The sequence below is a fragment of the Salmo trutta genome, chromosome 23 (assembly GCF_901001165.1).
Source record: "Salmo trutta chromosome 23, fSalTru1.1, whole genome shotgun sequence".
Lineage (NCBI taxonomy): Eukaryota > Metazoa > Chordata > Actinopteri > Salmoniformes > Salmonidae > Salmo > Salmo trutta.
The window spans coordinates 3,220,357-3,245,468 of record NC_042979.1 but is presented as its reverse complement, the minus strand read 5'-3'; the positions used below and the strand labels follow the sequence as shown (position 1 = coordinate 3,245,468).

The window sequence follows — 25,112 nt, the reverse complement described above, 5'->3', positions numbered from 1 at the left end:
CCTGCCTGCGTCTCCTCCCCTTATGTCTAGAACACAACTAGGCCACAGCAGACGGCATTCTTCAATTTACTCACACAGACCGAGTCAGAGACAGACCTGTCTGTACAGCCAACAAGTCAGTTAAAAGAGTCATGTTGTCATTCCTTTTGGTAGAGGTTTGTAGACTTTGCGGAGGGAAGGTAGTCTTCTGTCTCCTTTCCACACCCAAGTATAGATAAAGAGGAGTTGTATTCTCTTTATTCTGTCATTTGGATGATGTTTTACAATTAAGCTTTGGTCTCTCTTCTAAATAAATGTAGCTACATTTAATCAGATGGTAGGATCCCTATCAGTCTACACTATCAGGCTGAATGTATCAACAGGAAAAGTTACACATTTTCCCAGCACAAGAAAGATATAAACTATAGGCTAGGCCCCATAGTTAGCCTACAGTAGCCTAATGGGACAGGAAACCTCTTTCAAATGGTGGTGCACCAGTCCAGACGATTAGCCTATGTTAATCAAATTAAATGAAATGTTATTGGTCACATACACATATTTAGCAGATGTTATTGCAGGTGTAGTGAAATGCTTGTAGGTTCCAATTTCAAATTTGATCTGATAATGTAGATGTGGAAGTAGCCTACTCAGGCAAACTGAGATTAGCAAACTACTACTGTAGGCCTATAATCTGTTGATTGGCAACAGTCACCAGTCTCTGTAATGATAGACAGGGTAGACAACCCAAGTGTGGGATATTATCAAAGAACAAAAATACAACAAAACGTTTTGTACAATAACAGTGAACTTGTCCATGATGAGTAGCCTAATGTGTAATAAATAAGTAGGGAACCTATGTCAGATGTATTTCACAGGGAAAATAACTGTGACCAGAGGGAGGCAGTAGTTCGTTGAGACCATTCAGGGGGAATAGGTTGAGAAGTACAACTAGGTTAACCACCATTGAAGGGAAACATAATAATAATAATAATAGCCTAATAACAACAACAATATGGCTGTATTCTGATTGTTGTTATTATAATACCAACAATATTATTATGTGTTGTGTTATTATTATTATTATTAGCCTACTATTATGATCAGTGTCAGTCATAGTTAGCCTATTTATATTTATGCCCACTGCATTAATGTGATCATATGGCGCAAAGTAAATAAAAGGTAAAACAAATAATGTTTGCTCAAATATTACCCCGAGGCAACCCTTATCTCTCTTTCAGAGAGTGCGAGAGAGAGTGTGTGTTTCATTTATATAGTAAAATAGCCATTCTAGCTCCATATTTTTTTTTCCCCCAACGTTATCTTTTCGCCTTGTTTTTACATTTTGTTACTTTGTAACTTCTGGAAATTGAAACTTTTCCTCGCCCAACGATTTCTCTGCATGTAAGCTACTTGATCTCTTGTTTGCGCAAGACAATCATTTTTTTTAAGCGACAGGGTGTCTAGACAACCACGTGACGGGGCGCGCCAATGCGCACTGGAGACACGGCTAAGAGCACAGAGAGTCAGAAAGAGATAGCGAGTGAGAGAAGGCAAGGGCACTTGAGCTATTCGAGTCATTCGCAGACCTTTTTCTGAAGATCGCATCACTTCTTTGTCAAGCTCAAACTCACTTTACTCCTCAGACTACAGAAATGCATTCAAAAAAGTGGCTGGATTAATTTATCATGGGATATTTCGAAATATAGGCTGTAGGTAATTCTTGTAATCAAGACTCTGTTCGGTATTCAATCGGAAACGCAACTACTCTACTCTCGGGGTAGATTTCTGTCTGGCACTTCAGCGGCTCCAGTTTTGGATTTGCTCATTCGCTTTGGATCTGTTTGGAGGATCCTTTCCTTCTCTCGTAACGTCCAAATCTATATTGAAGATCACATCCTGTGCAGACGGTTATGATATTTAGAAGATAGAGGATAAAACATAGACACTGGCCTTTGTTAAAGCCTTTTTTTTGTTGCTGTCGGATCAAGGGTTGTGTGGATTATTTATTTTCTAAAGAAAACGGGCGAGCTTCGTTTTTTTTCTCCCATGGATATATCATTCTAGTATTTTACTAGGATATTTAGCCTACTGGCTCAGAATACCATAAAAAAAATCCTACTCATAACCATACGCGCAAAGTAATGTTACGATGTTTTTCTTTATACATAGCATACTGATGGAATGGGACGAATGTAGCATTTAATGTTCACAGTAGCCTAGCTCTACATTGTAACAATTTCCCTATGCTGCTATTTTGTATTCTAGATGCTTAGCGTTCCTACATTGACATTAAGGTTTATGTTTCGATATAGCTGTATATTAGTAGCAGGACTAGTATAGTGTTATAATACCGTTAAGGTGATGGTTAATTTCTCCTTACAGAGAAGGTTACTATCACGGCAGGAGCCTTGATATTTTTTTTTTTTTTGGGGGGGGTTTAGTTTTGAGAAAATTAGACTGGCGTATGCTACAGATTTTCTTTGCTTCTCCACCTCCCGGTTTCTCCATAATAATATCTCAGGCTGCTTGTCGTTGCCTGGACTTGGATCCCGGAATCTTCATGATTTGCGGACATCATGCTCGTTTTTTAGCCGGGAAACCCTCTTTTCGTCCCGCATGTTTAGGACCAAACGAACGGGGCTCGTCCGGCGACTCTGGAGGAGCCGTGCGCCCGTCGAGGGCGACGGGGAGGCGGATACACGAACGCATGGATCCGGGGGTTGCTGTATGGGTAAATCGACGAAGGTTGCCGGGAAAACTAGCGCCGGAACGGAGGCTGAATTGAAAGCCCTGACCCACTCGATACTGAAAAAAATCAAAGAGAAACAATTAGAGGGGCTCTTGCAAGCGGTGGAGTCAAAGGGGGGTGCACGGAGCCCCTGCCTGCTCCTACCCAGCAAAGTGGACACCAAACTGGGTCAGCAGTCTTATTCCCTCCCCTTGCTGCTCTACAAAGTGTTCCGGTGGTCGGACCTCAGGCATTGCTCGGAATTAAAAAGGCTATCTTGCTGTGAATCCTATGGGAAAATTAACCCAGAACTCGTTTGCTGCAATCCTCACCACATGAGCAGGCTTTGCGAACTCGGTAAGTTAACATACACGGACCGTAAATGTTTAAAAAAAAATAATAATAATAATAATAATAACATGAAGAAAAAAAACATCAGTTATTGCTAATTATATGCATGGTGTATCTGTTTCACTATTATATATTAAATGTGGGTAAATTGATTGGCATGTCACTTTGCCAGACATGTTGACACAATTTACCGGTGGTGTCTATTGCAATAGCATAGGTCAGACTTGGTTGGTGTGACGTTAGAACAGTTTTATCAGCATCATCACGTCATGACCATATGGCAGTAGTCCCTCGTTTTATTATTTATCTATCTGGGATATAATACAAATCTAGATTTGCTTTGAATGACTCCTCACAAGTAATGCAGAGATTACAAAGGTCGAAGCAATTGTAATTACATTTATGTCCTTATTCATTTATAACAAGCAGTCTATTATATTATGTCATCTCATTATTGGTTTGGCAAAGCTTGGCCTAGTTATTGTTTTTTAATTGCATTTATATATTTGTTTTTTTGCTTTAACATCGAAATGGAAAAGCTTATAAAGAATTCAAAAAGGCCTATATGTTTATATTATGTTTATAATGTAAGGCCTACTACACATGTTAAATGTGCTTTCCCAAGTTCTCCCACTGTCTCATAAAAAAATCTACTTGATTGAACTTTGTTTTCATGTCAGAACTACTACTAACAACAGGCCTATAATATAACACACAAGAGACCTAGACAATGTTGAACTATTTTAAATGACCTAGCCTTTCATGTAGACTATCTTGTGTATTTGACAGTCAGTCTGGACCAAGTTAGTTTGCTTGCAGCCAGCCCGGCAGCGATTCCGATTGGAGTGTCCTGTTCTGTTGTGAGCCAAAAGAGACCCGTATCTCCCTCAGCCTGAGTCGGAGCCTAGTCAGATAGTCGCCTGGAGGCTGGCGCCAGGCGCCCCCTGTTTATCTCTCCACCAGATATCAAGGCAATCGCAGCCTTGCTGCCTGCCCTGCCTCCAACCCTCACTGCTAACACAAACAGTTTTCCAAAAGAATGCAAACTGTTATCGTAAGTTTCTATCTTCCCCTGGACCCTTTTTCTCATGCCTTCTTCTTTCATTTCATTTTCAGAGTCTCCCCCTCCGCCTTATTCCCGATATCCAATGGACTTTCTTAAACCACCCGGTGAGTTTTATTCTTACTTTCTGTTTTTAAAGTCGTTTCTCGTGAATGTTTCTTGAATGTAGGCTACATATGTTGAGGTTTCTGGTTGTGTTTGTATTTTTCCAATGAGCATACCCACTGGGCATACACTGGTTTAATCAACGTCGTTTCCACTTCATTACCATGAACATTATAGTTATATTCCATTTGTAGAAATTAAAAGGCATATTATAGGCTTAGAACTTATTATAGGTTAAACACAAGTTATAACAACAACATTATACTTTTGCCTAGGAATTTCTAAACAACATGTTATTATGACACTAGTGAAAAGGAAGCCTCATACTGGCTCAGTCATTCACACTATTAGATGCATTGAGTTCTGCTCTGTGTGTATATGGAAATGCTCCCTACTCTGTTTTGATTTATGATGGTAGTCAGACTGAGAGTGGCATGCCTGCCCGCGCCATGCAGCCCAGTGCCGATCAGGGCCCTGTAATAGAATGGCAGGTAGCCAAGGCCAGGGCCCATTCCAGACCGGCACCAGCTCTGCAGTGGCTGTCTGTCTGCACAAACTTTTGGCTGGAGGGGATGACCTGGCAGGACAGATAAACAGCATTGGCACCAGAGGACAGAGAGAGAGGAGACACACGCAGGGAGGTTACACACCAACAATCACACACGCGCACGATGCACACGCTGTGAGGGGGTGGTGCCATCTGCGGTGAAGGGAGACAGTTTAGGGGGAGATGTGGATCACACAAGGGGAAAAGACAAAGATTTCTGGAGCCCTGTTTTATCTGTTGAATTATTCTGACTGTAGATTACAGCTGAGGGTTTGGGAGTGTCACGTGTGCGTGTGTGTATGTTCGGATCTCTCGTGTGTGTATGCAGGCCTGTGGTTTAGTCTGTGAGCCATTTTAGAAGGAAGTGTCTGCCAAAAAAGGGAAGTTGGGAGTTATTGAATTGCTGTGTGTGTTGATGCAGTAGTCTATCATGGATCTCATCCATGCCTGATATGGAATGGATCCTTATAGCCAGCTCTACTATGGTCAAATAGATTTCAGGTGTGTGTTTAACGTTGAAATGAAACCATTAGATAAATGTTCATCGTTTAATAGACAGAGAATCAAGAGACAACGTTGAGTTAAGCGAGGACGAGGTCGTGAGTTGAAGTGTTTTGGCGGCGGCTGTGAGTGAGTCACTCCTTTTTATGAATCAGACGGTTTTTAGGTTTCCCGCATGGCTCCGATCAGGCCGCACAGAGGGGACGTTCCAAATACGACGCTGTTCCCTACATTGTACACTACTTTAAAACATTTTTTCGATGCACTATAGAGGTAATAGGGTCCCGGGGGTAGGAAGACATCGTTTGGGAGGCAGCTTCCTGTGAGGATGCTTGTAGGGCTCCATTAACCGTTTACTACACTTCCGTTGCTCTTTTTGGAGTGCCGCTTCTCAGTGAGGGATGTGGATGAACACGCCATGTCCCCAATGAGAGAACGACACACACACACACACACTAGTCGCTCATCTGGTTGTGGTGAGGAGGAAAGAAGAAAGAGAGACCGAGGAAAACTGGAAAAAGAGAGGGAGGAAAAGCCCAGTGAAACAATAGAGCAGGAAGCAGCAGAAGTTTCCCCAACAGCAGCGGCAGAGAAGGAGAAAGTGCCTTTGATTGAACATAGGGAAAGAAAGGAAGTAATGTGCAGCTGCGATTCTTCGAGGGTTCAGCCTATGTTAATATAGCAGAGAAAGAGGGAAACTAAAGAGTGTGAGAGAGGACAGATATTAATAGGACAATGGAGTGGAGCGTGGCTGGGCTGCGGAGGGATAGCAGACACACACACACACACACACACACACACACACACACACACTGAGCCTAGATGTAGAGGACAGAGGAGATGCCTGACAGACAGACATGGGGTATTCCCTCTGGGCCAAGGGAGCTGTCAGTTATCCAGTCCTCCCACTCTATATAGGCTCTGACTCCTCTCCTCTTCCGTGTGTCTGTGTGCACGCCCGCGCCCGCGCGCGTGTCCACTCCAGCTCTATTTAGTCCTCTGACTCCTCACCACAATTTGTTTCACAGGCCACATTACCATGCTAACATCTTACTGGATTACATGGTGGTCTGGTCTGCATAGCAATGTCCTGCCTCATCACGCCACAACAGGAGGAATACCACATGGCTTTTCTCCCACAACACAATGATGGAGGGCCACTACAGTGTGTACCTGCATATATAACACTTATAATGAGAGGTATAGGTGTGCGTAGTAGAACGTTTTTTTTCTTCCTCTGCCTGGTCTTGGGTTGTACTGTGTGTGTATGTAAACGTTGACTCCGCTGAGGTTAGGAGCAGGATGTTGTCAGGCTTGTGTCCTTGACCAGCAGAAACCAGCCATGTACAATGAGGACAAGGATCCTCTCGAGAGACAGGAAGGCAGACAGGCAGACAGACAGGCAGACAGTCCTCACTGGACCCAGGTAGGAGCTGGTCGGTCGCGGGCCAAGTTCAATAGACTCACTGCCATGTCAGAGGCACTGCAAGTCTGAGTGTGTGTGTGGACAGCTTGCCAACAGGACATGAGCAGCAGATGATCAATAGTCAGTCAATAATGAGGGCTTAGTAGTGCATTGATGATTCCAATGTCTGAAGTTTCTGCTATAATCATTCGGCTATACAAAAAAACAAAAAAACACATCAAAGGGAGGTCAGCGGTGTGTGTTTCAGTTGCTGCGTGCGTAAATCTGAACAGGAGAGTGTGTGTGTGAGGGAGAGAAGGACAGAGAGAGAGAAGTTGTTTAAGGAACAGGATTCAGATGAAGGTGTCAGCCTGTCTCTCCACACTGCCCCAAAAAATGGTCAGTATCAAAGCTGCCGGCGTAAAACGCTAGCTGCCTGCCTCTCTTTTTTATCTCACGCTCTCCCTCTCTCTGTCACTTACTTTAAATCACTCTGTTCACCTCTTTCCCACACTCTTTTCCCCACATTTTCTGTTTCTATCTGTTTTACACCCTGTCCCTGTGACTTTCTATCTACATCTCTCCCCCCCCCACCCCCTCCATCTTTCTCTCAGTAGGTCTTCCAGGTTTTGGGTCTGGACTAGCTCCACCTCAGCCCCGGTGCTGTGGTGAACCGTGCCCAGGAAACCAGGCCTGCCTCCTGGACAGCCATGAAAGAGAGGCAGGCTGCTTGACCGTGGCCCTGTATCTCGTTAGGTTGACCGCAGTACCGTTTTGACTGAGTCTTTTGGATCCTATGGAGGCTGAGACACAGTCCACATATTCGAACAGATTCATTACTGACTCACGCAGACCGATGCGTCGGTAGTAGTCTTATAGACCAATGAATAATGCTACATAGAAAAGTTATTACACTATATAGAGGAGCTATAAACACTACATAAAAGTGTAATGCCCATCTCCCTTGCTGCTACATCTCCTTTTGGTGACGCCACCACAAGAACACAGGGGGTTGATCTTAGCAGGAACGGGGGGGGGGGACCAAGGAGGAGAGGAGAGGGAGCAAGAGTTTCCTCTGTTGGCTAGTATGCCATTAAGAAAATGCGTTATTCACAGTTTAAGGCTGGGGCTATTTCCTGTTTCGTTCATTGTTTTGGGTTTGATGGAGTGTATCCTGCTAAACGGCATATTCCTATTAGAGACTAGGTCTGACAGTGTCCTAAATAGCACCCGTTTCCCAATGTAGTGCACTTTTGACCAGGGCCCGTAGGGAGTCCCATAGGGCTCTGGTCAAAGGTAGTGCACTATCTAGTGAATAGGGTGCCATTTTGGGCCACAACCAGGCTCTGATAAGTGAAGTAGTGCTAGGCTGCAGTGGAGTCAAACATGTTTTTCAAGTCAACGCCTTCTTTTCCCTCCAAGCCAGGCATTTATTTATTCTGGGCCTCTTAGAAAGTTTGAGGAAAAGGGAAAATGTGATTGTGTTGGGAGGAGTGGTTGGTTTTACGGGGTTGGGACTGGGAGAAGGAACAGAGCAGGGGTACTGCTGTATGTTTTAAGTGCTGTATGTGTGTGTCGAGACCTGCCAGAGCCTGTCGTCAGAGCCTCTGCCAGCCCCCCTCCCTCTCTATGCCTCTCTCCCTCTCTCTGCTCCAACATGGCCGCTCTAGTTGTCTCTCTGAGTGAAGACTGCTGAGGATTATGGGATTAGTGGTGGCTAGTGTTGAAGGCCGTCACAGGGCAGGCCTCCCGCTTTAGTAGTCACTACTATTCATATCTGATGAAGGGCTGCTAAGACTCGATGTGTCTCTGAGATATCGCCTACTTTAGTGATGTTACTATCCATTAACTAGCATGTTAAGAATCTGATCTCTTTTGTTTTGTGTCATATTATTGTGCTATCAAATGTTCAGTCTGAAATACTGTACAATTACAAAAAAACGACAAACTACAAAAAATATGTATCTAACACTGGTGTATTTTGGGGTCATTTCACCAGAAAGAAGTGCAGGGAGGTAGTGCGCAGGAGTGAGCTGTGTGTGTGGATGTGTGAGGTTATTAGTAGTGCTCCTGGCTAGCTGTCTGTACTGACTGAGTGACTCCCAGAGCTCAGTGGTCCAGTGTCTTCATTAGGCATTGATTTCACCGTGTGATTGACAGCTTCTCACAGCTGCTCTCTCTGCTCACACTGTGGTTGATCTCTCGTTCTAACACACACACACACTTTTCTCTCTCTCTCTCTCTCTCTCTCTCTCTTCGTTCAGATTCTCTAGACTCGGGGCCTTCATCCACTGAGACTGGAGGAACTACCTACTCGGCCCCCGTGGGGCTCTCAGGTAAGACGCAAGCCTGTGGTTTTTATTTTTCTCTTTCTTTCTTTCTCTGTCCCGCCCATCCTCCCTCTCTCTCGCTCTGTCATGATGCAGTGGCTGGTTGGAGGGGCCCCTACTTCCCCTCTTCGCTGTAATAAAAGAAGGGAGGCGTGTTTCTAGAGATCCAATCCACATAAATTCCTCCCGGCTCTTTGAACAAGCGTTCTTCTCTGTTCCTCCTTTCATTTTCCCTCATGCTGTTTTGTTTAACGTAATCCAAACAGAGAAAAAAAAACGCTGTTTGCTTTAGAGAGCGCTGTATAGTGTGTGCATGTGTTTGCACTCTTCTTGATTTTGCCTTGGATGAGGATCTGAGCTGAGATGTTACGTCGTGTGTGTGTGTGTGTGTGCGTGTGTGTGTGTATACATTTTGTGAGGCGATAATCGTGTCATCAGTGGATGGGGCCACAGCATCTAAAGCTGGATGAAGCCCTGTCATTACTATACCCTCCATGTGAACATGAACACAGACATGCAAGCTGCTTAAAGGTTGCTTAAGGTTGGCTGGTCATGGGGTCGACTCCACGTTATTCTGAACACAATGCACTCAGCTAGCAGGGGAGGTCTGCTACCCTTATTAACCTGTGTTACTGCTCTCTCTGTCTCTCTCTCTGTCTCTCTCTTTCCCTCCGGTAATAATAGTATATTCTGTACCTGAGGGAGGGAGGTGTTTTTGGACGGCCTCTTTAAGTCTTACATTTTCTCCCATGATCCTGTAGGCTGTACCACCTTTCTCACGTCTCTCTCCATCTCGCCCTCCACCCAGAGGCAAGCGGATAACATAGTGTTTATGAGGTGGAGGGTGGATGAGGGGGTGAAAGAAAGAGGGGAAAAAAATAAAGAATTCACTCCTCCAGCCTAGCTGTGCTTTCTCTCTCTCGCTCTCGTTCAGATGTTTCTCATTACGGAGACTTTAAAGGTTTTTTATGTCAGTTGGTTGGGGTGCTTAGCTCATTCACTGCGTATTTTTTTCCCTCCTTTGTTTAGGAGAGGAGCTGGTGTTGGCTTGGAGGGACGGAGGGGGAGGGTCAGCAGTCTCCAGATAGGGGCTTTTTAGATTGGGGACTTAGATTGTAAGCTGGGCTGGCTGTCTGGCTGAGTGTATAAACACAGAGCAAACAAAGCCTCCTGAAACAGAAAAGCGCAGCTCTCTGTCTCTCTGTTGTGGAGAGGTTTTTAGCCTGTTTCTTAGAACCCCAGTGCAAAACTGTGAAATCCTAGACCGGAGTCTAACTAGCTAATCCCCTCTCCTCCTCTCCCTCCTCTTCTCCTCCCTCAGGCATGCACCCCTCCCCTGTTTTCCTTCCTGGTTGAGCCAATGCAGGGCGGCCAGCCCTGGTGAATGGGGCTCAGTGAGGGGAGGGAAGGGGGGCGGCAGGGAGGGAGGGAGTGAGGGAGGAAAGGGCCTGGGTGCCTGGAGCCAAGGATTTGATTTCTCTGGCAAGGGAAGAAAACTGTGCTCCCCCCGGGGCTCTCACAAAAGAAACATGCCCCTCCTGGAGGCTCCATGTTGACCTTTTAATTCACTCACTTTGCCCTTTTTATGTTGCGCTCCAGACGTATTTACAGAAGAAAAAGGGTGGGAGGAGGATGGTATTGCTGTTATACACACATACAGTACACAGCCTATTGAAATTGGAATATGACATTCAATGACGATTGCCTGAGTATCTCACACGTTAAGCTTTTATATTCCTAAATAAAAAAACACAAAATCATTTTGCAACCATCTGAAGTTAAGGTTCTAGATATTGACAAAATATTTGTGAACTAAACAATATTTTGGCAGCACACGCCGTCAATTAAATACTTGAAAGAAATCACTTGGGGCTCCCGAGTGGCGCAGCTAGACGCGTCACTACAGACACCCTGGTTCGAATCCAGGCTGTTTTACAATCGGACGTGATTGGGAGTCCCATAGGGTGGCGCACAATTGGCCCAGCGTCGTCCGGGTTTGGCTGGTCCAGGCAGTCATTGTAAATAAGAATTTGTTCGTAACTGGCCTAGTTAAGTAAAGGTTAAATAAAATAAAAAGCTAACGAAGAGGGAAAAAAACAATGCGGGATAAAGAGCAATAGCAAATCCTCTCTCTGTCTTTCTCTCTCCACCTTTGTGGTCTGGCTGGCTCAGGTTCAGGATGGTGAGACAGAATAGTCCTCTGCTATAGATTATCTGTGGAGCTGGTCTGCACTGGTTAGGAATATATTCTGGTGGGAGGCCCCGAGGCCCCAGACTCGTCCCTGTTCCCTAACCTCGGCCTTCTGTTGTCCTGGAAAGCAGGGTTATTAAGGAGTTAACCTCAATGTGACAGTGACAAGCACAAATGCAAACTAGGCTGCCTGCCAGACTAGGAACATTAAAGCCTCCTCTAGCACGTCATCTGAGTGGAGCAGAGGGAGGCGAGCCAGGGATGGCCGGAGAGACTGGCAGTGGGCCGGGGCTGGGCCAGGATTGGGCCCGGAGGCTAGGACAGAGGGTCACGAGTCCCGGATGGACAAGAGACCAGAATTTGGCCATAGTAGTGGGTCTGTTCTTTTGTATCTGTTGGCCCCTGTCTCTCTGTTCCAGTTCCTCCTCCTCCTACTCATGGTTCTTCTCCTGGCACAGACAGGTCCCCTGCCCCAGTCAGGGTGGGCTTTGTGTTTTGTGTTTAGTTTGGGATTGTTGTATTTTAAAGTAATATTCATGGCTGAAGTGTTTAAAATATTCGTTTGGGGATGTGGATGCAGGGAGGGACCTTCCTGAGTGGGTGGGTGGGGGGGGGGCATAGTAATCAATCAAATGTATTTATAAAACCCTTTTTACATCAGCAGATGTCACAAAGTGCTTTATAGTACAGTAATGGTATGGCGACTATTGGGGATTCATAGTGTGCGCATTGGGGCGGGCGCCAAGCATCGGGAAACGGGGGTGATGAGGAGAAGGTGGTGGAGGCTGGCCCAGATGCGGTGTAGACAGTGAGGTGGAGGTGAGGAAAGGGTTAGGTGTTGTACGTACTGTATCTCCTGTGGGTGCGTGAGACTTGGGTGGGGAGGGTGGACACAGTCAGGTCACAGGGGGGCAAGCTGTTCTATCTCCTGTCCTTGGTGGACTGCGCGGGAGGAGTGCTGGGGGGGGGGGGGCATATGACTTTGTCTGTGGGCGACAGGGTCGGGGGGGGCGGGGTTAGGTGTTGTATCTCCTCTATATTCGATGGGTCTGTGTCGTGAGTGGCTGGGACTCTGTGCGTGTGAGTAGTGGTGGGGGTCGGGTTCAAAGCCGGAGGTGGCATGCCTGGCTGGTGCCGGCTAGGAATGACCCCGGAGTGCCTGGTGTAACCGGATCCTTCTGGCTCACTGCTCTGCTGTGGTGGCGCTGAGCTGACAGGCATGCTGTGTGTGTGTGTGTGTGTGTGTGTGTGTGTGTGTGTGTGTGTGTGTGTGTGTGTGTGTGTGTGTGTGTGTGTGTGTGTGTGTGACAGGCCATGGCCTTGGCCGTCAGACGATGGGATAGAATGACCCACACAGGGACATTGGCTGGCTGGCTGACAGGGCGCGCGCACACACACACACACACACACACACACACACTGGATGTCGGCCTACTGTCACACAGGCGCTAGCCTAGCTTCCTCTTCTCAGCAAGTTAAATTTAGGTTGAAGTATATTATTAAACTGTTAGCTAGCGAACCCAGCCCCTAGCCCCTCTGAACTGGCTATTAGCCACTTAACATAAGGAATATGCTAGGTGACTCTGGTAACATTTTAATGGGGTTTCTTCTTCCGACCGTCAAGTTGACCGTGAAGACCGACTGAGTGACCCAGGCTGTAGTAGCCTGTCTCTCGGTACTATGTTAGTACTTGGTATTACGGTACTAAAGTATAAAAACCTACTCAGTCTGTACCTTTTCTCTTTCCATCTTACCTTCAATGTTTAAGTCTTCCAGCCTATACCTCTCCTCTCTCAGTCCTTTCCCACTATGCCACATTCTCAGTCTCTGCGTGGTCAGCTAGCTCTTTATTGTCCCCAGGCCCCACTCTGAGAGGTGAGGTGGTGGAGGTGAAACTCTCCAGAGAACAGCTCCAACAGAGCAGCCACAGTCTACGGTCCCCCGTTAGTTCAATTCCTGTCTTGTTTGGGTTAACTGAGAAGGAAAGGGCAGGCAGTCACAGGAAATTACCTCATGTGTTTGAGGAAAAGGCAATGAACAGGGAGGGAGATGAGGGTGGCCTCCTGTGAATGGAAAGCAAACATTGAAGACGGTCAGTCAGTAAAACGAAAGAGGGAGAGAGTTAGGCTGAACAGAACACCCAGTTCGTCACAGTTTAGAGAGATCCCTGATTAATCAAATGGCCAAACATCTTGACTTCAACCTTCTCTAGCTTTTCAGTTCAATCCCCAAACTTATTTTATTTCTCTCCTTTGTTTTTCTTACTTGCAGAGAGGGGAAAAGGCAGGGTCAAAGGAGAAGCAGTTCTTTCTCTCTCTGTAATTTCAAAACAGCCCTCTCCTCGGTGAGTGCGTCCCAAATGGCAACCTATTCCCTTTATAGTGCACTACTTTGACCGCGTAGGTCTCTGGTCAAAAGTAGTGCACTATACAGGGAATAGGTTGCCATTTGGAAGGCGACCTGTGTGTTTCTCAGTTGACTGAGCTGCGCTGAGCGAGGAACTTTCATTACTTTCCACTTCCTCTCCAAGAGCTGCGGCCAAGGAGTTCTCTTGGCGGGCGGGGAGTTAATTTGGTTCTGGCCGTCCACGGTTCCCCACCCACTGTCATTATGGTGCATGAATCTGAAAAACTGTGAGAGGGGGAGGATTGAAGAGGAAAACCAGTCCAGTTATTCTACATGGCCAGGCATTTAGTTTAGTTCAGGCTCTCTACACATTAGTAGTAAATGCCCAGGCTCAGGCTGGGCCCCCAGGAAATCACACAAACCCACTCTGTGACTGTTCTGTAAGGCCCCTATCCCCATCTCCAACCCTAACCTCAACTATATTTATTACCCTCAACGTTTCCTCCTCCAGTTCAGGCAGATTCCTTTGCTCTAGGCTTGAGGGGCGCCGGACAGAGTTGACAGAGTTCTACCTCTGCCTTTAGTTGTGTGAGAGTTTTTCCTGGGTAGAGAGTTTTTCACTGGGGTGTTTCTTTTTCCGGTTGTACCTTTTGGGCAGGCAGAGAAGAGTGAAAGGTTAGGGTGGGACTTGGTTATGTAGCTGTGTAGTGTTCCGAGAGAGAGTTGGTGGGAGGGCGGCAGGGAACAAGGTGGCCATTGTTTGGCCTCGGCGGCTCGAAGGCAGCGGCTTTTCACATAACTCATTATGTGAAGATGATCAAAAGAGAGAGGGGAACATTCCTTCTCCCTGGTGTGTTTGTTCGCCACCGCCAGTCCCCTAGCCACAAAGAGAGAGGTGGAGGGAGAGTGAGGTAGAGAGAGAGATCTCTGCTATTTCCAACCACAGCCAGCCAGACCATTCATGTGTAATCCGTCAGTAAAGCTGGTTGGTTACAGCAGATGTCCGGGTACCAGCGCCCCTGCCTGCCTGCATGACAGACAGTACGGTCTCTGTCCCATCCACGTACCTATGCCCAGGTCTCTAGGAAGTGGCTGTGTTTCAAGGGAACTCATAGATCTGCCCTAACCCTAAACCACATAAATGTACCACGGATAGTATTTAATAATCAGTTATGCTTTTAAAACATCAACAAATCGTTTTTTAGTGCCCAACTGGCCTGACTGGTTGCCTGGCAGGCAGCGCTATGGTCGTTGCCGTGGCAGCGTAGCCTGGCGCCGGTTTGGTTCCCACGGAGATCCCTGACATCCTGATGTAGAACAATGCTGCCGGTTGTTCTGTCTGTGTCGCTACGGCTACAGCGGTGTCAGAGGGACAGGGTTCTAGTCGAGCCCTGCTCTGGGCATCTCTGTGGTGGGGTGAAGGACCCATGATGATATCATCATGCCTGCCTGCACGCCCAGCACTGTCTCCTTCTCCACCCTGCAGTGTTTGTTTACTCTGTCGCTCAGGGACGTCTAGGCCGGGGGGGGGGGGGCAGAGAAGGGCAGGAGGGGTACACCTCCCTGCCTCACAAATGATGTAGTGTTGGAATAATAAATCAGTTAGCCAGCCGGGGTAGGAAGGGAAGGGCAGGGGTATTGTGACTGAGGCTGCGGGGGTATAGGAACTAGGATGGGGCCGGGTGGTGGGTTTGTCGTGGTGGAAGTAGAAATAATTGTTACAGAGAGAGGGGTCTGGTTAGAGAGCAAGGCTCTGGCATGGGGAAGGCTGCACATCCTGAATATAGTTCTGAGGAATACTAGTTTGACTGACAGCACTGGCCCAGCATGGGACTGGATACATGGAGCAGGTTTGGGGTCAATTTCATTTCAATCCAGTCAATTCAGGAAGTAGACTGAAATTCCTGTGATCATCACATAAGTGACCTCTGGGTTGGCCTGTGGAGTAATGATAAAAGCAGGACTCTAGTTCCCTCTCTGAGAAGATGTGTCCCTGTCGTTGCTGTGTACTAGTTCTTTTTTTGATTTATTGTACGCATTTGTTCAGATTTATAAATAAGTTAGAAACACTAGCTACATGTCCCCCCCCCCCCCTTTGTGTATGTGCAGCCACTCGTGTCCCCTTCCTGCGAATTGGGCTCGTATGTCTGTATGGACAGACTTTCTGGACTGGAGGAAAGAGCTGCTGACATCTTCCCTGTTATGTAATACTTCTTCCCTAATTAGACATTTCCCCCTTCATTGGCACCCTATGGGAACAGGACAGGGCCCAGTAAACAGATCAACACTGTCACGCTCTCTCTCTCTTTCTCTCTCTCTCTCTCTCTCTCTCTCTCTCTCTCTCTCTTTCCCCCTTCCTCTTTCTTTCTCTCTCACTCAAGAACATCATACTAGTGCCGATGTCACTCAGACACTCACGCCCTCTCTCTCCCTCTCTCTCACGCCCTCTCTCTCCCTCTTCTCTTTACCTCTCTCTCTCTCTCTCCCCAGCCCTAGGTCAGTAGAGCCAGTCCTCTCCTTCTCTCCTCCTATCCTCGTCTGTTGTGTTTAGACTGGCTGGAGTTTACCTTGGCTAATTGCTGGGGAGGGAATGCCTCTTGAGATTTTGCTGCTGTCAGAGGGGTTGATGCCTCAGGAAAAAGATAGCATTTATAGAAGGGTAATAACTCTGCATGCCCCGCCCTGGAGCCGCTCGAGAGCTTCCACAGAGTGTCTGTGCGTGTGTGTGTGTGTGTGTGTGTGTGTGTGTGTGTTTGGCCTGTCTTCTGGCCTGTGAGTGTGAGAACCATATTCTTCTTGGATCTTGCCGAGCCTCTGAATTATTATTATTAAGTTATGGTCCTATAATTATGTCAGCCGGCTAGCTGGGCCATTCGCTCCAGTGACTGTACTGACGTGACTCCACCTCTCAAGCACTGAATGTCTCCTATAGTTAGGATAGTCGATCACTTGTGTATTGTGACGATAAATTGTTTTGTATATCTGCACAAGACATAGAACAAAGCCAACTTTATAAGAACTATAGGACCTAAAAGGTCACTTGTGTTGTTTGTGTGTGCTCAGAAATCTATACGCGCCAGTCTACTAGATCGTTTTAAGATTGACAAAGTACGCAGCCTTTCCTTTCGTTAAAGTCAGTTCAGCTGTAGTCAAACAGAGGAAGAGACAGACGGAGACAGAGGAGGCCAGGCAGGCAACAGAAAAGAAGAGAACACAGAAATGAATGTATTGTCGTGACCTGTGACCCCTGGAATAGACTTGCCCCAGGCTGAGCAGGGTGTTGAGACTATGACTGCCTGACTGAAAGACAAAGACGCCTCCTCCCCTCCGTGGAGAGAGCGAGAGAGAGAGAGAGAGAGAGAGAGAGAGAGAAAAGGGTGCCTGAAAAACCAGGCTAAACAAGAACTCATTCTCAGGTGTCGTCTCTGTATTTACCAATGTTGATAGTGTGTACTCACATTTTGAAGGTTAAACAGCAAGTGAAAAAAAAAAGACAAAATGCTTCTGTGTGTCTCAGGTGGTTGGCGGCACCGTATTTGGAGAGTATGGGCTCGTGGTAATGGCTCGAGCGAAATCAGTGGAAATTGTATCAAATGTATCAAGCACATGGTTCATTCCATCCACTCCATTTCTGCCATTATTATGAGCCGTCCTCCCCTCAGCAGCCTCCTGTGGTGTGTGTATGTTTGTGTGCGCCTCAAATCAAATGGTGTTTGTCACGTGCATCGTAAACAACAGGTGTAGACTAACAGTGAAATGCTTACTTCCCAACAACGCAGAGAGAAGAAAAACAGAGAAATAATTGAGAAATAATAACATGAGGAATAAATAAACAATGAGTAGCGATAACTTTGCTATATACACAGGGTGCCAGTATGGAGTCGGTGTGTGTGTGTACGCCTCAGGTGTTTGTGTGTGTGTGCGCGCGTGCACGCGTGTGTGTCTCGCAGTGTGTGTGTTTGTGTAGACATCCAGAAATAGTAATGAACGGAGTGTGGAGTCAGACAGAATTAATCATTCACTTTTCCAGTCTGCTATGCTCGCTGTCTCCGGTCTCTCTCCTCCCCCTCCCCCTCCTCACTCTCTCTTCCCCTCGCCTCTTCCTCCGCTGCCCAAAAGTCTCAGCTACAGCTGGCTACCGTGGACTGTAAAGCACGGAGCAATTAGAAGGGTAATCCACAGGGGGGGGGGTTGAAGAGAGCGGACTGAAAGAACATGCTTCTTTCAAAGTTGTGAAAGAGAGAGCTTCCTTTTCTGCAGTCTCGTTGGTGATATAGACCTGTATGCCTTTCCTACTAGCTTGTAATCTTGTCTTTTTAGTGTAAGATAAATATAAAACTGTGATATCATTTTAGTTTTGTCTACTTTAAAAAAAACAATAAAAATGTACATAGGCCCGTGAGCTTGTGGTTTTGTGAAGATTGATGGTTTAAACCAGGCTAAAACAACTCCATTACCTAGCCTGAGTATGTATTGACATTATTCTAGACCATCTACCTGAGTCTATAAGAACGGGGGCTAGCCCAGAAAACAGGCCAAACAAAGAGCCTTGGAGCAGATGGCAGCAGCCAGCCTAGCCTAGTAATCTTCATGTAGATAGGAGGGGACTTGAGACAGCCACGCAAGTATTTGCCTGTGTCCCAAATGGCAACCTACTCCCTATATAGTGCACTACCTTACCATGTAGGCAATAGGGTGTCATTTGGGATACACCCTTTGTTTTTCAGAGTATATCGTTTATTTTGGTTAGAGTGGAGGGGTGGGGTAGAAGAGGAGGGGGGGGTAACGTGCCCTGCTCCCCCTCTGTTCCTCTCTGTTCCACTCTGTACCCTTCAGACCGACCCGTTTGAAATGACGCCAGCCTACGACAACAAAAAACAGCATGCACAGAGAGAGAGGGAGATAAAAAGGAGAGAGCTGTACTCTGCTCTACTGCAGTAGGAGAGAAGAAGAAAGCAGAGAGAGAGAGAGAGTGGTAGAGAGAGAAAAAGAGGGAGGGAGAGTAAGTGGAAGCAGTGCTCTGGTGTTGGCGAGGTTTGAAATGTCCCTCCTGGGCCCAGAGCAGAGCAGAGAAAGGCAGAGCGGAGCCTGTCCTACAGTCTGGAAGAAGGAGGGAGGAAAGGAGGGAGACAGAGAGAAGGAAGAAGGAGGGCTGCCACCGGCCGGAGCTCAGGGCTGTAATTTATCTGCCTCTCTGTGGTCATGCTGACGGCAGGCCCTCTCTGACTCTCTCCCTGTGTGTGTGTTTGTTTTCCTGCCTGCCTGTCTGCCTCCCCTCTAGAGAGGAAAAAACCCTGGCTGTGCATACATATAGACGGCACTACAGCCACTGTGTCACAGTGCCTGACAGACGGACAGTCAGGGGAATTAGACATAGTCTGCATATATGCAACACGGGGAAACAACCACAGGCCCCATGGGAGAGACAGAGAGAAAAAGAAGGCTGAGGCCCTCAGCATTCTTTCACACACACACACACACACACACACACACACACACACACACACACACACACACACACTCTGCTGGAGGTCCATCGTTTTTCTCTTGTGTCAGTAGATGTGTTCTCCTAACGCACGGGAGAAATCGGAATGTGTTTCAGCCTGGTTGTGAGTGGTGTGTATGCCATGGAAAGGGCCTGTGTGTTTTAGGAACTCTGCGAGGCTCATGTCAGCCAGGTCTCTCTGTGTGCAGTGCCATTTCTTTTTCATTTCGGGTGAGCCTGCTGTTTGTCAGAACAAGCTGTGAACACACTCCTCTCAGGACTAGGCTGTGTGTGTGTGTGTGTGTGTGTGTGTGCGCACGCGCGTGTGTGTGTGTGTGTGTGTGTGTGTGTGTGTCCCACGGATGGAGGCAGGCTTTCAAACTGCTGTGTGTCCACCCTGTTCGTCAGTTAGCCTTAGTGTCACTGCACTGCCGTAGCTTTGTTTTTGTGTTGTGGTAGCAACTTGCAACAGTCCGTTAAGGGTGTTAGCTAGCACCGTTTTAGCTGTTAATCATTACTGTAGACTGTCTCTAGATGGTGTTGCTAACCTTAGCGGCTCTGTCTTACTGTTACTGACTCTGTGTTTGTGGTTGTTGTGTTTTAACAACTAGCTTGTTACGGTTAACTGAAGCTTAGTAGTTGGTTGGTTTTAGCTGTAACTTTGTCATGGCTGTGTTATGGTTAGCTGTAGCTTAGTGGCCATCTTGTAATAGTCTGTTATGGTTAACTATAGATTAGTAGTTGTGTTGAAACCAGTGTGTGTTGGATGGTTTTAGGCATAGCTTTGTCGTGGCTGTGTACTAGAGGCTTGGCCCCTCTCTCTGTCTCTCGGTGTTCCAGCCCTCAGATCAGTAATGCTCTTATCTAACACTGTTACTTTGGAATGCATTATAATGCTGTCATTAGGGTGGCTGTCAGTCGGCCAGCCCTGCCGCCCGACAGGCAGCAAGCCACTTTAAAAAAGGCCCCTCCGCTGCCACTGTCATCGCCACAGCAATGCAACAAAAGACAGCCAAACAGCGGGCGGGATGGAAGGGAAGTGTCTGACCCTTCCAGGGTGACATAGTTTCGACTGATACATAGAGAGCCCTGGGGACTGAAAGTTAGCTGGACAGACACATACTTTCCCTGTATGTTTTCCCTGGGTTGTACTGTAGTCAGTGACAGCAGGCCCAGAGATGGATGCTAGTGTTGTAATTGTATTTCTATGGTGGAAAGACTGTGAAGTGTGGGTTCACTTTTGTGTTCACTTGTGAAGAGAGTGTGTGTGTGTGTGTGTGTTTGAGTAGGACACAGAACTGCAGGAGTAGGGGCCCTTTTATCTCTCCCTCTCTCTAGTCCCTCCCTACCTCTGTCTCTGTAGTGTGTGTAGTTGTGTGATGAATACCTCAGTGGTTTCAGGCTGTGATGACAGGCTCAGACAAGCAGCCGTGTAATGACCTCCGACGCCAGCCAGCCCAGTCTCTCTCTCTCTCTCTGGCTCTCTCTCTCTCTCTCTCTCTCTCTCTGGAATAAAAAACACAGAGGAAAGGAAGGGGGGTTTAGCGTGGGAGAGAGAGCGAGGGAAAGAGCAGGGAAGAGTAGAGAGCACAGCCCACAGGTGCGCTCTAAGAGCTTTGCCTCGAGTCACTCACATCCAAGCAACAATGAGAATATTAACTTTGAGGCCTTTAAGATGGCACACACGAACGAGCGCACATACACACCGACACACAGACACATAATAGCGGCCTCCTCACCTTTTATGCCTCTTTTCTCAGTCTTTTCTCTTCAGTCGGTTTGAGGAATGCTTTTTTTGATCAAATGTAAATACTAACTTTGTCCCTAATAGCTGGGGAGCTAGCTAGGTGGATTTACAATAATTCCCCTCGGCCTTCCATTGGCTGACTTCAAAGCGAACGGCCCGTAATTTTATGGAATAAATGTTTTCACCTCCCTAGTGTTGTCTTTTCCTTTTTTCCCCACTAGTTCTTAATGAGGCCTGGAACTGCGTCCGAAATGGCACCCTATTCCCTATATCAAGGCACTCCAACCCTGTTCCCGGAGAGCTACCGTCCTGTAGGTTTTCACTCCAACCCTGTTCCCGGAGAGCTACCGTCCTGTAGGTTTTCACTCCAACCCTGTTCCTGGAGAGCTACTGTCCAGGAACAGGATTGGATTGAACACCTACAGGACAGTACCTCTCCAGGAACAGGGTTGGAGTGAACACCTACAGGACGGTAGCTCTCCAGGAACAGGGTTGGAGCGCCCTGCCCTATATAGTATCCCTACTTTTGACCAGGACCCAATGGACCCTAGTAAAAAGTAGTGAAAAGGGTGCCATTTCAGTCGCAGCCTAGATGCTGAGTTAATAGCAGGCCTGTAGTATAGCAGAGCAGCCTGAGGAGGCCAGACCAGACTGTGTGCATACACAAATTGGCACACTTTTCCCTATATGGTGCACTACTTTTGACCAGGGCTCTGGTCAAAAGTAGTGCACTATGTAGGGAATAGGGTGTCATTTGGGATGCATATTAAGATACTTAACATAACTGTACAGTTCTCTCTGCTCTGCTTCGGCTCTGGTTCCTCTGAAGGGGTTGCTGCCCAAATTACTGGGTACACTCTGCCGGCCCAGAAAGATGAAAGGATTGGGGGGGAGCAAAATGACTGTGAGGGGGCTCTGTTCCAGATTTTTTCTTTTTCCTAGTTAACTTTTAACCACTGAAAGTCTGACTTTCTCAGAGGATAGGCTACAACGCTGAATAATTGCTGAACGTGTGTGTGTGTGTGTGTGTGTGTGTGTGTGTGTGTGTGTGTGTGTGTGTGTGTGTGTGTGTGTGTGTGTGTGTGTGTGTGTGTGTGTGTGTGTGTGTGTGTGTGTGTGTGTGTGTGTGTGTGTGTGTGTCTTTGTGTGTGTGTGTATCTGTGTAAATAGTTTACTGTCAGTCCTCTGCCATTTTATACTTTATAGGTTTGTTTGTAATTAGGCCATGGTGGTATAAGAATTGAGAGGAAGTTGAGATGCAAAAGTAAATTTGTGAAAAAAAGCCCTCCCATTTTTTCCTTTGCTCTTTCTCGCTCTCCCCCTCCCTCTCTGCCTGGCTGAATCCCCCTCCCTCTCTGCCTGTCTGAATCCCCCTCCCTCTCTGCCTGGCTGAATCCCCCTCCCTCTCTGCCTGGCTGAATCCCTCTCCCTCTCTGCCTGGCTGAATCCCCCTCCCTCTCTGCCTGGCTGAATCCCCCTCCCTCTCTGCCTGGCTGAATCCCCCTCCCTCTCTGCCTGGCTGAATCCCCCTCCCTCTCTGCCTGGCTGAATCCCTCTCCCTCTCTGCCTGGCTGAATTCCCCTCCCTCTCTGCCTGGCTGAATCCCTCTCCCTCTCTGCCTGGCTGAATCCCCCTCCCTCTCTGCCTGGCTGAATCCCTCTCCCTCTCTGCCTGGCTGAATCCCCCTCCCTCTCTGCCTGGCTGAATACCCCTCCCTCTCTGCCTGGCTGAATCCCCCTCCCTCTCTGCCTGGCTGAATCCCCCTCCCTCTCTGCCTGGCTGAATCCCCCTCCCTCTCTGCCTGGCTGAATCCCCCTCCCCTGCTTAGGAGTCAGGTTTCTGTGGGATAGAGATATGGAGGCAGGGATGGGGATAGAGATGGGAGGCGCGCTAAGGGGGTCGGAGGGAAACCAGAGCTGAACAATACACTCTTTACGCTCGGTGGGAAACTCTAGACATTCTGAGAGGCGTAGCTTTTCAACCAGTCACGTAGCTGCCGTTCTTGTCCATTTACAGCTTTTTCTGCACCTTTCTGCTGAAGACCACTTAGTTTTCCTCTAAAGGAACTTCTTTACCTCATGTACTGTGCTGCTGTACTTGGGAATGAAGACTTGCACTTTTGAGTCACTGCTGCTTCTCGTTGCTGTGTGTTTTATTGGCCCCCTCTCTCTCCTTTAATCAAACCCATTCCTATGCGCAGAGTGGAGAGGAGAGCAGCTCTCATAGTCTGCCTCCCAAATGGCACCCTATTCCCTATAGTTCACTACCAAAAGTAGTGCACTGTAAAGGGAATAGGGGGACATTCAAGACACAGCCCTTGTCCTAGCATGGTTTTATACTGCCTTTCAAAGATAGGCCAAATTTCTTCATGGTTCCCCTCTCTTGGATATTAAACCTATTACTTATAATTTCCTCTGGTGGAATGAGGGAACGGCCATAAAACAATGATTAGGACAGATTTACCGTCCACTTGACGCCAGCACATTGTTAGTTGGCCTGTAAGGAAAATACAAGGCTCCAGACCGAAGATAACCATTAAGGCTTGTATAAACAGGGTTTGGATGGCTGTGTGCGTGTGCACGTGTGTGTGTGTGTGTGTGTGTGTGTGCCCTGGTGCTTGGGCTGGTTGCTTTTCTTGTGCGAATTCCAGAAATTTCGGTACTGTTTTCTCGGATGATTATTGTGAAATGAAGGATGCAACAAGCGGTATTTGGCAGCCGAAAGTAACATTTTTCCTTTGTGCACTGTGATATTGATTGTACTTTTGACTCATAGGTGCTTTGTAGTTGAACATATTGTGAAATGTCTACAGTATTTAGTCAGAGTTGGAAGTTGTAAAACAGTTTTGTTTGTCTTTTATCTCCCTTGCATCATTACTTTTCTTGAGTAGTTGTTGATAAGAATTCCTCTCCTAGCTCTCTGCCACTGCATCACCATGCTGGTAAAAAGACAGATTTGTTTTCCTGTGGACTCACTAATGGAAGTCAATCTTGGCCAGTCTGCTTCCCCTCTATTTTCTACCCTCATCTCGCCTTTTATCCCTCTATCCTTATCTGTCCTATCATCTTTCCTTATGAATTACTCCTTTTAAATGAGTAAAATATGTTATTTTTCAACTGTTGTATCTTCAGTCCAGTGTTGTAACCATCCTCTCTGTTTCTCTCCTCTTATAGATTCCCAAGCTCTCCAGGAGTCGGGTGACAGATCCCACTGGTGTGTGGTCGCGTACTGGGAGGAGAAGACCCGCGTGGGGCGCCTCTACTCAGTCCAGGAGCCCTCCTTGGACATCTTCTACGACCTACCTCAGGGGAACGGCTTCTGCCTGGGCCAGCTCAGCTCCGACAACAAGAGCCCGCTAGTTCAGATGGTGCGGACCAAGATCGGCTACGGCATCCAGCTGAGTCGCGAGGACGACGGGGTGTGGGTGTACAACCGCAGCTGCTACCCCATCTTTATCAAGTCGGCCACACTGGACAATCCCGACTCGCGGACTTTACTGGTGCATAAAGTGTTCCCCGGCTTCTCCATAAAGGCCTTTGACTTTGAGAAGGCAGACAGCCTGCAGAGGCCTAATGATCACGAGTTCACACAGCAGCCGAGGACTGGGTTTACTGTACAGATCAGCTTTGTGAAGGGCTGGGGCCAGTGCTACACAAGACAGTTTATTAGTAGCTGCCCATGTTGGTTGGAGGTTATATTCAACAACCGATAGCAGCAATGGATTTAACCTTCCTCTCCCGAGGAGTGAACCGAGGACACGGACTAGCCCTTACTTATGCTTTTTTTCCCCCCAGAAGACAGAGGTTTAAAAAAATTAAGATGTTTAAAGAAAAAAGAAGAGACAAACAAACCCCCAATGAACTTGTTTAATATGACAAATTACTCTAAGATTGAATTAAAGTGAAATAAAAAGCGACAAATGTATTTTATGTTATATATAAATATATTATTACTTGTAAATATGAAGACGTTTTATATGCATCATTATTTATGTATTGTGCAATGTGTTGATGAGAAAAAATTAAATAAGATGCACTTTGCTTAATATAAATGCAAACAAAGAAATGCCAAAATAAAAATACAAATAAATGTTTCTACTGGCTTTTATTTGCTGTGGGTGTTCTGTAGGTACCAAGGAAAATGCAAATGTTCTTATATGATAATGTCTTCCACTGTAGGACCAAAAGAGGCTGAAATGAGTAGCTAACATGCACTACAATTGTCAGTTACCACTTAATTTGGCATTTGGATGTTGTAAGGCAACTAAATATTGACAGACCCCTATCCAACATGACACAATCCACCTGCCTAACCTTGTCATTGTAAACAACGTC

General features: G+C 46.9%; 1 protein-coding gene across 2 annotated transcripts; it reads left to right on the top strand.

Annotated features, from left to right (window-relative positions):
* The first annotated feature begins 1,495 nt into the window (after positions 1-1,495).
* smad7 (SMAD family member 7) lies at positions 1,496-24,871 on the top strand. 2 transcript variants are annotated; one of them, XM_029708495.1, is made up of 4 exons: positions 1,496-3,064; positions 4,175-4,228; positions 8,953-9,015; positions 23,952-24,871. In XM_029708495.1, exons 1-4 carry the CDS (start codon positions 2,596-2,598, stop codon positions 24,488-24,490), a joined length of 1,125 nt encoding a protein of 374 aa, XP_029564355.1. In that variant the 5' UTR covers positions 1,496-2,595; the 3' UTR covers positions 24,491-24,871. The 2 variants fall into 2 exon arrangements, with proteins under 2 accessions (XP_029564355.1, XP_029564354.1); XM_029708494.1 differs by having other exon boundaries at positions 8,944-9,015.
* The last annotated feature ends 241 nt before the right edge of the window (positions 24,872-25,112 follow it).